At 40.6% G+C, this 12,504-nt stretch overlaps 1 protein-coding gene across 1 annotated transcript in view; it reads left to right on the forward strand.

Annotated features, from left to right (window-relative positions):
* The window catches only part of cacna2d2b (calcium channel, voltage-dependent, alpha 2/delta subunit 2b), a gene marked incomplete at its 3' end in the record, with an annotated part of 56,006 nt that overhangs the window by 3,086 nt on the left and 40,416 nt on the right, over positions 1-12,504 (forward strand). The window contains exons 2-4 of the mRNA XM_079742013.1: positions 4,619-4,700; positions 8,831-8,947; positions 9,259-9,318. Of these exons, the coding sequence (XP_079598139.1) occupies positions 4,619-4,700; positions 8,831-8,947; positions 9,259-9,318 (259 nt within the window). The remainder of the gene's footprint in view (positions 1-4,618; positions 4,701-8,830; positions 8,948-9,258; positions 9,319-12,504) is intronic.

The following is a 12,504-nucleotide window of genomic DNA, read 5'->3' on the forward strand; positions in this document are numbered from 1 at the left end:
TTTTATTTATTGTTGATTATTGATTGATTATTGATTTCTTCTCTGTGGGATGAAGAAGCCAGGAATGTGACCAGCCGGTGCTTGTGGTTTTTTGGCGGAAAGATGGAATTCCATTGTGGTGGTGTGCACTGGCCGCGTTGGAATGTTTGACATGGGAAAACGTTTCTGACTGGGTGTGTGGAGGGGGGTTAAGTCCTGATTTAACTTCTGATGCCGCTACATATAGCGCCAATTATTTTTGATCTAGCTATTTACACAACATGAAGGAATACAGTAATTAAAAAGATGATTGGCAGTTATATTATAGTCATTCTAAATCCTTTCAGTCCGATTCTGGTAAAATGTGAATCATTTGAGTGATACAGATCGATAGAAAGCCCAATGACGTGGCCATGAATACAGACACATTATAAAATCCCTCTCTAAAACAGCTAAATATGTAAACAAATATAAAGAAATGCACAGCCATATGGGATGGAGCTCACTTCTTTCTCCCGAGACACAAACTCTGCAATAGCTAAATAAATGGTTTGGTAATCCAAACCATTTATGTAACCATTAAATGTAAATGTAAATGTAAATGTAATCCCCCCGGCATGTAGGGTCGACTTCATATGAACTATTGTTAAAATGAATGTTTCATCTCGGAAATTATCAAATGCCATTGGAGTCAATATTAAATAAATAAATAAATATGCCAATATTATAAATAAACATGGTTATGAAATAAATCCTGAAATAAATAAATGAGGCAGTAAATATGAGCTAAAATTAATATATAAATGAGTCAATATGTTTAAATAAATAAATCGTTTTTTGAAAGAAATACTGTGTTACTACTTTTATTTAATTCAAAGGACTTTTATTTCATAATTCAAACTTTGTTTTAATCAGGGGACTTAAACCTCCAAGCCCCCCCCCCCTCATCGAGTGGGCGGAGCCTAGCCGCTGCCCGCCGGAGTGTAGGCGGGCAGCTTTGCTCTGAGATTACCACGTCACACTCATTTGAATATAAAGGATAGAAATAAAAAAGGGCTGGGAAAGAAATTTGGCATTATGAAATAAAAGTACCCTGAAATAAATAAATGTGGAAATATGAAATAGAGGGCAGCTGAAATATATAGAAGTTACTTTTGAAAAAACACAAAAAATTGATTTATTTATTAAACTATATCAAACCATTTATGTATTTATATTTATTAATATATTTATTATAATAGGTTTAATTATTATTATTGTTAGTTATGTTAGTTATGAACATATTGGACATTGAACAAATATCCACGGTCCTAACCACAGCACTGTGTCGCGTCCAACTCAAGACGTGGTCCCTGGTCTGGGTCGAGGACCTATCAAAGAAGGTTCGAGTCCCGTATCTACAAGTGTGCAGGCTACCCGTCGTTGAGGAAACGCCCGGACAGCAGCACACCTCTTCACAGAGTTTGGTCCTCTTTCTGCCCAAATGAATACAAGAAAAGTACCCTTCCCTAAATAATAGCCTAACAATAGACGTCTCACATTTCAAAAGGTTCCCAATGGATTGAAATCGCTGTTTAGCGATACAACAGCGAAAAAGTAGATTAGGAACTGCGGGTCCAACGCAGATAGACGTATAATACAGTTTAAACTATGTTAACCCATTTGTGCCGGCTGCTGCGCGGCGCAACATTGTATCTAGTACATACAATGTTGCGCCGCGCAGCAGCCGGCACAAATGTGTTAAACTGACCTAGACTAAACATAGACTGTATATAATACAGGTTAAACCGATTTAACATAGACTGTATATATACAGGTTAAAATGACTTGACATAGACTATATAAAACAGGTTAAACTGACTTAACATAGACCAGTGGTTTTCAAACTGTGAGGCGCGCCTCCCCTGGGGGGCGCCAGAGTTCTTCAGGGGGGGCGCGACGTGAGAAAAAAATAAACCAGAAAAAGTAACGCAAAAAACAGACACAGCGCGTCTTCACAGCGAAGACGCGCTGTGTTCGAAATCATTCCCTATTCACTCACTCACTATTCCCTATATAGTGTTCATGATATAGTGCACTATATATGGAACGAACAAACGAGAATTCGGACACTACACTGAACATTTCTAAACGTCTTTTGCGTCAGTAAATGCGCCGGGTATTTGTGTGACGCAGACAGATGCGCCAACATCATGTAAACAAACCGGGCACCCGCGAGGAAAGCTGGAGGTTGTATTGATGTTGAATGTTACATTTCCTTGATCAAGTTTTTTTTAAATTAATTTTGAATGTTATATTTTCTATGTTAAATCCCAAATAAATTGTTGACATTTTAAACGAAAGCCGGAGACTCCATCATTAAATGTATTCGTTTTCGTTATTATTCAGCTTCTTCTTCTCCTCCGGAAAAACACGACCGCATTGCATTGTGGTATACGGGAGTAACGTGAGGGAGCATCGTATGTTCACTCAAATTTTGTGTATTTTAAGTCGACTTTATAGTGCGTGAAATTTACCACTGAGAATTCGAACACCGCTACAAAATGGCGAGCACCCTATAAGTGCACTATGTCCGTGATGGGGAACGATTTCAAACACAGCTACGCAAACTCATTCATCCACTGAAGTAGAGGTGAGCTAAAAAGGAGGCTAAAATATGATCAGAGATGTTTAAAATATGGTCAGATGTTTAAAATGTGTAAAATAATTAAAAGATCTTTCAAAACACAGGGATTTAGAAAAAAAAATTGGGGAGGGGCTCAGCTGAATTTTTTTCTCTGAGGGGGGGCTCACTCTCTCATACTTTGAAAACCCCTGACATAGACTATATAATGGAGGTGAAGCAGATTTTCCATACGTGTACATTTGTGGATACTTTCGCAGTCTTTTTCACACCCAAGTGACCAGTGTACTAGTCCTAGTGTAGGCCGTGTTGGACCATGTATTCTGGCATCCCTCATACTGATTCAGGAACTCATCTAATGATTGATGTTATAAAGGTCCCATGGCATGCAAGTTTCCCTTTATGAGGTTTTCTAACATTAATGAGTTCCCCTAGCCTGCCTATGGTCCCTTAGTAGCTAGAAATGACGTTAGGTGTAAAAAAAGCACTAGTTATCCTGCTCTGCCGCTGAAAAAACAAAGCTCAGACGCTCCGATTTGGAATTTTCCCCGTATGTCGTCATACGGGGACATGCCTCCTCTTTCTCTGCTTTGCCCGCCCAGAGAATTTTGCCCGCCAATAAGACAGTGAGGAAATGAGACAATGAGGCACCATCGCCGTGGTGCCTCCTCCCAACCCTCGTTCCCCTATTGTCCTATTTGGATCAACTTTAGCCGGCTCAATCTTGACCTCTTTGTCCTTAGTTACACCGCCTTTAGGCACCTTAAATTGCTTGGGCTTCTTTGGCTGTCTGGCAGCCATGTTTATACAGCTGATACAGCTGTTCCTTAGGAGTATTTCTCCATCGTGAGGAGAGAAAAGTTATCAGAGGTCAAAGTGGTCAGGAAATATGACCTTCCAAAGTTAGCATTTCGATTGCTATAGTGCCCCCCTATGGACTAATCTGGAGTCTGAATCCTAATCTGGATAAACCTCATAGCAATTAATCGAGACCCATGTGCCTTTAACTGCACCAAATTTGATGATGATTGGCTTAGGTTAATCCTGCTCTTTGTGGCCTCTCTAACCCATCCTTTCTCACTGCCCCCCCGCCTGTGCTTTTTGTCAGGCCATCACTGTAAATAAGAACTTGTTCTTAACGATCTGCCTGGTTAAAAAACACCTTGGCCTCTCTGGCGGCCGAGGTGTTTTGGTGTCTTCATATTACTTGAGCAGTTAGAACCTTCCACCTCAACAATCCAAAGGTTGTCAGTTGTACATGTGTTTGATAGATCTTTTGGACCGTTTCTGTTAATGTTGGTATTTTAGCGCAATGACTTAAAACTGTTTGAAGGCATAATTGTCCCGTTATTGGAAACAATAATGCACAACCTTGGAACGGATCAAGTATTTGTTGTGGTAGCTTTGGTATAACATGTGTTAGCATATATGTCCATGCACTTTCCAAAGGTTTCCTTACTCCTATTAAAGCGATGGTTGGCAGTTTAGAGGGACCCGCCAGAGTAAGTTAAATTTAGAATGTATCTAACTAAAGAAGTCCCTGCCTCCCCTCAGACCCCCCTCCCAAACCATTCCTCCAACACACGTTACTAGCTTGCTATCTTTAGAAATAGGTGTACCTTTCAGAAGTCTGTTGATGAGCAATGACTACATGGAAGTGTTGTCAAAAAGATAAATTTCTTCATCCATATCCATTCTGCTGTCATACACTGTAATCATGTTACAGCCTTGTTATATTTATCTTCTAATCAAATCTTATGAAATTGTATTCTCTCCATGTTGTTTAAATTTCTCAAGGTATTGTGTCAAAGAAAGAAAGTCCAGCATTATTTGTGACAACACTAGTGCATAGGCAGAGCATGCACAGGTAGTCGCTTAGGGATGGACATGTCTTCAGCGCTGAATTTCATTTCTGACAAGAAATCCTTTAAAATAAATGTCATACCCTAGGTTAAGGTTGAGCATAGACGTGGTTATTCCCTTGTTAAGGGTGTGGATGTAACTGTCTGTCCACAGGATCATGCACTGGGGCAGGAGGATTGAGCAGGAGATTGACAGAGTGTTCCAGCACATCACTGGAGCCCAGCAGCTGAAAGGGGTTTGTACTTAGACACACCACGGCTGTTGTTGTTGAGCCGCATTGAAACACAATGAGCCTTCCATCGTGCAGAATGGTCTGTGTACTGAATTGTTGTATTTTCCCGCTGTTTGTGTAACAGCTCAGCAGCTGACACAAACCGGGAGATGATTACATGTTTCAATATTGATGCTGTCTTTTTTTTTTCTTTTGTGGTGTTCTGAGACTCATTTCAGGCACGTAAACAACCCAAACACAATGTCTTGTGTTTCCTGTCTGGTTGTGTGTATCTAATAGCTTTTTTTTTTGCCAGTCAGCTTTGAGTGTGTGGTTTGTGTCAGTGGCGAGCGCAATACATGATATCAACTCAATGGTAACAAGAGCTCGTGGCGCTTTTGATGCACAAAGTGTTTCAAAGGAATAGAATCGGGGTAGGCTATAATGTCCTTAAGAAATAACCCAATTTATATATTTTATTACACAAGATGTATTTCTAATTTGGCGCAACAAGCATTATTTATGTTCAGAATCCCCTAGCCCCCACTCATCGTGTATATGTATATATATATATATATATATATATATATATATATATATATATATATATATATATATATCTCCATATCCATATGCATTTATTTCTGACCTATGGTAATCATTTTATTTTGTGTAACATGCATGCATATATCCTGTATTTAATACATGAAGATATACATGTTGTATGAACACAATATTCTGAACAACCCCAGAAATTATAGATTTATTGTTCCTGTGATAGGAGCGGGACGCAGTGATGAGGATCACCTTAATCGTGCACATATTTAGTTAGCATTTACTAATTTAAATATTTATTCAGCAGGTTTTTACTCCAAAGTCGCTTGTTGCCATAACAACGTTAAGTTTGACAGCTGAGTTGCCGTGAATTGTTTTGTTTTTGTCGTAAACTAGGTTCTGCTGGATGGGGAATATTCAGGTGTAGACACAACAGCACTCCCGGCTCGTGTGTATATCTGTTATTTCTGTTGTTTAGTGCGGTGATCATGGCAAGCTGCATATTCACAGGAATAAGGAGTAAAATAAACAGAATAATAGTTTTAGAATTTCAAAAGATGGAATGTGGAATGTATTTAAATCGTCTAAATTATAAACCATATTTTTGAGTTTGTGAGTAGACACTAGTGTGCTCTTAAATTGTGTGTGTGTGTGTGTGTGTGTGTGTGTGTTCGCCTAGTGGCCTACAATTCCACTAGGCCATGTTACCTTGGCCAACGGGTGACAGCCAGGCCCCCCCTCATGGTTGCAAATTATAGGGGGGCCCGTTTTACTCCTATTGACCACTTTTACAAGAATGAGGGCATTACACTTTACTAAATTATATGTTTGGAGGATCTCGCCCAACAGGAAGTGATGTAATTGGTGGATGATCTAGGGGTTTAGCACCCTTGGGTATAAGCTATAGACATGGGGTCTTTTCTATATTGAAGAGGTCTTAAAGGACTTACAAGATAATCAATTTGTTAGTTCTAGCCCAACCGGAAGGGATGCAATTCCTCCCTGAGAGGTCATACAACGATTTTTTTTTGACTTCTGAATAAGATAGAGATGTCAGGTCCCGAATCTGGGCAAATACATCTATTTAAATCTATTTGGAGCTCTAGTCCTATACGCAAGGCTCACAAAGCATCATCAAATGCTCCATTGAAACGCATTGGTAACGCAAGGCATTGCTATGAATTAATCTAAAGACTGATCAACTAGGAGGCGCCTTGGGACCCGGACCCCAAAACCGCAGACAATTTTGGGGTCCGATGGTCAAAATCAGTCCGCACCACACCCCTAATGAGATCAAAAAAATGAATATGCATTTCATCGCTCAGATTCTCATACATGCGTGTTGGATCATTTGGCATTTGCTGAGGCTTTGTGAGTCACTTCCTGTAGGGCTAGAGCCCCCACATTTATTGAAATTAAAAAGCCCATCCTCTTAAATATTAAAGAGAACCGAGTGTCTAGCTCTCTGTAGCTGCTCATGGGCAGTAGAGGTATAACATACATACATACACAGCTTTCCATGACCATTTCTGAATGAATGAGTGAATGGAACTTGAGGCTATCTAAATCTATTAATCGATTTATCTATAATGGAGTTATATCTATACATTTATAAACAACTGAAGTGCACTATTAAGGGGATAAATTACACTTTACATAGAACCCATTAACTCTTAAGTAACGTGAACATCGCTTACATTGTATAACGTTAATGTTCCCCATCACAGCGTCCTGCTCCTTCCACAGGATTTATTTCAGGGGTCATTAATAATATTGTATGCATTTAAAATGCTCATGTGTAACATATAGGATATATGTATGCATGCTTCAGAAAATGACATGATGGCCATAGGTCGTAAACAAAAGCATATGGATATATACGTTAACTGGGGGGCGGGGAGATTCAGAACAAAAATGAGGCTCATTGTTCCACATCCCAATTTGGGTTATTTCTTATACAGAGTACGGCCGGCCCCCATTATATTCCTTCAAAACAGCAGAGGGCATCAAAAGCGCAACAAGCAGTTTATTCAAACCCATACGTTGATAAACCCATATCTAGAAATGTTTATTGTATTATTTGTTCAGAAACATAGAGATTCAACGTATGTATATATGTTTGTGTGTGTCCGTGTGTGCATATATGTGTGCATGTGTGTGTGTATGCGTTTATGTGTGCGTTTGTGTGGGGGGGAGACACAGGGGGGCCAATGGCGTCCTTCTCGGTTTGCGCCAGCAGAGCAGATGGTCAGGCCACATGAAGGACTTGCTTTTCATTCATTTCCAGTAATCCCCTCCTCCACTCGAAACAAGCAGAAACTGGTTGAGGAATCATCCCACTCAGTTTGCAATCCAAAAGCGCTATGCCACAAGCAGATTATCATTTATTGCGACAACACTGGTTATCACATACAGCATCCTCTGAAACAGTGCTTGGTGATAAATTAAAAACATTTCATGCTGCAAACGATTGATCTAATGACCTGCATCACTGTTATTGACATGCAGCCCTCTTCCAATCCTAAATACCTTCAGCCCTCAGGGTCAATGGCTTCCTGCTAAATTAATTCATTTAGGAATCTACAAATATTAAATGACTGAGGTGTTCTGTGACATTCTGCGGGAGACTTTCAGAATAATCAAACCTTACAAACAAAGACCTGTCCACTTTACCTGGCTATGCAACTGTGGGACGCTAACTAGCGTAACACAAACTAGCTTAAAGCAAACTAGCTTAACGCTAACTAGCGTAACACAATCTAGCTTAAAGCAAACTATCTTAACGCAAACTAGCTTAACGCCTAGCTCGGCTGCCTGGGTGGGGAGAGGGAGGGTTTTTTTGGAGTGTCGACAGAACGATTCTTGTATAAGGTAAAATAAGGTTCAGCTGGCCAGCATTATGTATTGGTGGAATATATCACTTATGGGATGTGATTTTTCTTGATAACATTATTGAAATCACCATCGACCAGCATTGACTATAGATTTGTCTGAGTTATTTTAAGCTTCAAGTTATTTGAAATGCTTCTAATACTAAATTAGATCAATATGAGACAAAATTGATGCCATGATGATCCTCTTTTCTGAAAGAATATGCCGTTCCCTTATTGAGTGTTGGAAGTCAAAGGTGCAGTAGCTAGGAATGGAAAGCTATTATTTGAGTGTAATTAGTTTAAAGTGGTAGTAAGTATATTGGATTCGATACTCAAAATACTGTGCCATTAGCCCGCTCATGGCAAATTTCTGACTCTATCTCGTCCCTAATAGCATCTTGTCCCTAATTGTTTGGGGCATCCATTTTGTGGTCAATCACAGGTGTGTGAAATGCAACATTTCTCCACAGCAGAGAAATGTACGGAGGAAGAAGAGAAAGCAGAGCGCTTTCATTTTTTTTAAAATCTTGCTATTTTCTGCTCTCATCTACAACTCTGGAATCCACCCTACTGCAGCTTTACAGAGGACAAGGGGCATATTAGAGGAACGCTAATTAATGATGGACTAATGATGATTTGTTATGTGCTGCAGCAGGATTGCTGACATGAGATTAAAATGCATTAACAAGTGTGCTGATGTGCTTATGTATTCATGGCAATTTACAGATATATAATGAAAAGAGACGACAATTTAGCTTGGTGAAGAATCAACCCCGCGAGATTGTAGAGAAGGTGGCGTCTGACATAGAAAAGCTTCTGGCTAAGAAGCGCAAAGCTCTGGATGTAAGTCAGCTCATGTTATACATTTTACACAAATCATTGTTTTACTTGAAGTTTTAAGATTGCTTTTGAAATTTGTGTCATGCTTCTAGCTTCAAGTTCCCATAGACCTGTTTTTATATTTCTGGACAGCAATGTGACTGTTTAAATGTAACATAGAAACTCTGATAAGACATTATTAGAGTTTATTATAAACTGTCCACACAAATGACCATGTAATCCCGGTTAGAATTACTTTTTTAATGATAATTGGTATTGTTCAACGTTATGGTTCTGTTTTTTTGTGTTTCTGTGTTTTCCCTTTTGATGTGCAGAGGTTAGCTTGTGAGGCGGAGCGCCTCCAGAGAGAACATCTCTGGCAGGATGGTATCAAGGTAAACACAACGCATCAGTCAGTATACAACACAACACACATGATGGTATCAAGGTAAACACAACGCATCAGTCAGTATACAACACACATGATGGTATCAAGGTAAACACAACGCATCAGTCAGTATACAACACAACACACATGATGGTATCAAGGTAAACACAACGCATCAGTCAGTATACAACACAACACACATGATGGTATCAAGGTAAACACAACGCATCAGCCAGTATACAACACAACACACGATGGTATCAAGGTAAACACAACGCATCAGTCAGTATACAACTCAACACACATGATGGTATCAAGGTAAACACAACGCATCAGTCAGTATACAACACAACACACATGATGGTATCAAGGTAAACACAACGCATCAGTCAGTATACAACACAACACACATGATGGTATCAAGGTAAACACAACGCATCAGTCAGTATACAACACAACACACATGATGGTATCAAGGTAAACACAACTCTTGAGTCAGTATACAACTCAACACACATGATGGTATTAAGGTCAACACTACACATATTTCAGTATTTAACGTAACAAACGTGCCTCAAAATACATGTCCATCACAAATAGATACAGAAGAATAGAAAAAGTGAAATATCCAAAACCCTGATAACTTCAGGGTTTTCCAACCACAACCATTTTTTTCGTTAATATTATGTCCAAGGGCATAATGCAGACAACACTGTTGGCATTTATTGTCAAGTATTGAGCGAGAACAAAGCCGTAACCAAGGAAAACAGGCGGCTATGTAATCCATTCACGGCAATTACAGCTCATCAATGTACGTGTTTTTAAAGTGCTTATTTCTGCTAAAACTTCATTCTATTACAGGGTGAAGGATTCCCACAGAGAAATACAACTTGCTCATTTTGCTTCCGATAGATCCTGTCAGTTTGTTAGTGTGTCCAACCAAGTCTCACTCACAGAGAGGTCTCTCCAGAGCTTACTTGTTGCATGAAGTGAATGGTGGAAACGTGAGTGAGAGCAGTAGAGATTGTGTCCAACACAATTGTTGTGTTGGACAACAGAAAGCGTAGCTTAATGTTATATTAAAGATATGGGTGACTGAGACATACAATTATATTAACAATAGACAATATAGCTAACAACAACACAGGAGATCAACAGTGAGGTTAGGGTTAGTCCTATTCTAAATCGAGGATTTTGATTGGTAGCCAAAATGTTTTAACCAGCCATGGTAGTTGCTGTTACACCTAGAGTGTAACAGCAACTTCTGTTTGGTTTGGCTCGCTGCTACCATGCAAATATTTACTGCAAACGTTATGTCAGCTAGTGAGTTATCCCTACCACTGAACTCAACGATTGGCAGCGTTATGTTTACCACAGAGCAATCACGATTCACTTTCTGACATACTGTGTTTTTTATTTAAATATGAGGACAACGTTTGTGCCGTCCTCGATATGTCTGTTAATACCCTGACGGCCAGCTAAACTCTTTCCCAAAACACCAAGACTCTGCAGACGTATATCTCACTTCCACAGGTTTATTGGACGCACATGGGAAAAGGTGAAACTGCAACACACAAATAAAGGGCAGAGAAATCAGAAGTGTCTTACAATGAAAACTATACAAACTTGTCAAAATAGTGATTACTACCTTAAAATTAAATCAGAATACGTACCAACGATGCTATGTAAAGCACAAGATTTTAGCGGATGTAATTAAATTGTTCTGGATTTAAATATTTCAACGGAACACTGAACCAGCTAGACGCAAAATGAGTTTACTTCCTGGAGTCACGCGATAGGCCGATTGGAACCGCGTGTCTTAAAGGGAACGCGTCCTGATTAGAAACGCATACCTGCAACATGGAACTTGTACGCGTAACAATACACTCCCCGCCTGATGTGGATACACGTCACCCCACAGTCAACGCACAGCCCATCCTTTTTTTTTTTTTTTGTAAAACAGTCCATTTACTAAACAGTCCATTTACTGTGCCTCTGGAGGTAAAAGGAGAACTATTTCATTGACTGGCCTGAGAAAGAGGCTAGTCCCACCTGGTTTGATGATCTTCACCTCAACCTGGTGCACTTCCCCATCCTTGCTAGGGAAGGCCTGTGTAATCAGTCCAAGAGGCCATTCATTCCTAGGTGCTTGGCTGTTCTTAAGGAGGACAACACTTCCAGGCTGAATGTTTGGCTGAGTGGACTGCCAGTTCTTGTGGGCCTGCAATGTTGGGAGAAATTGCTTCCTCCAGCGATCCCAGAAGGTGTTGGACAGGTGCTGAACCTGTCGCCACTGGGACTTGTAGAGGTCAGCAACTCCAAACTCACCCGCAGGAGCAGGAACAATGTTCGTCTTTTGTGTGAGAAGAGCAGCTGGCGTGAGAATGAACGAGTCATCAGGGTCCATAGTCATTGGAACAAGTGGCCTGGCGTTGATGATCGCTGCGACTTCTGCCATGAAGGTCACCAGCACTTTGTGGGTGAGCTTGTCTTTCAGCTGGAGGAACATTGCGTCCAGAATTCTCCTCGCCAGCCCTATCATTCTCTCCCATGATCCACCACAATGGGATGCATGTGGGGGATTAAAGGACCAGGTGCAGCCCTTGTCTGAGAGGTAAGTCTTCACTGCAGTGCCGTTAATGTTTGAGGCTATCTTCAGTTCTTTACAGGCGCTGATTAAGTTCGTGCCGCGGTCAGAGCGAATGTGTTTGACTGGCCTGCGCACTGAAAGGAAGCGCCGTAGCGCGTTAATGAAGCTAGAGGTGTCGAGGGATTCAATGACTTCAATGTGCACAGCTCTTATGCTCATGCACGTAAAGATCACTGCCCACCTTTTACTTTGAGCAAAGCCGCCTCTGGTTTTACGTGAGGAGACGTTCCATGGGCCGAACACATCGAGACCCACGCTGGAGAATGGAGGATCCGTTGACAGACGATCGGCTGGCAAGTAAGCCATTTTCTGGATGCTGAGTGGAGCTCTGAGCCTTCTGCATATTATGCATTGGTGGATAATGCTGCTTACTCTTTTCTTCCCTCCCACTATCCAAAGGCCAGCTGAACGGACTGCCCCCTCTGTAAAGTGACGGCCTTGATGGTGGATTTGCTCGTGGTGGTGTCTGATGAGCAAAGTGGTGATGTGATGCTGGCCAGGAATAATCAGGGGAGTCTTTTCACTCTGATCAAGACTTGAATG

The sequence above is a fragment of the Pollachius pollachius genome, assembly GCF_949987615.1.
Source record: "Pollachius pollachius genome assembly, chromosome: 8".
In the NCBI taxonomy this organism is placed as follows: Eukaryota; Metazoa; Chordata; class Actinopteri; order Gadiformes; family Gadidae; genus Pollachius; species Pollachius pollachius.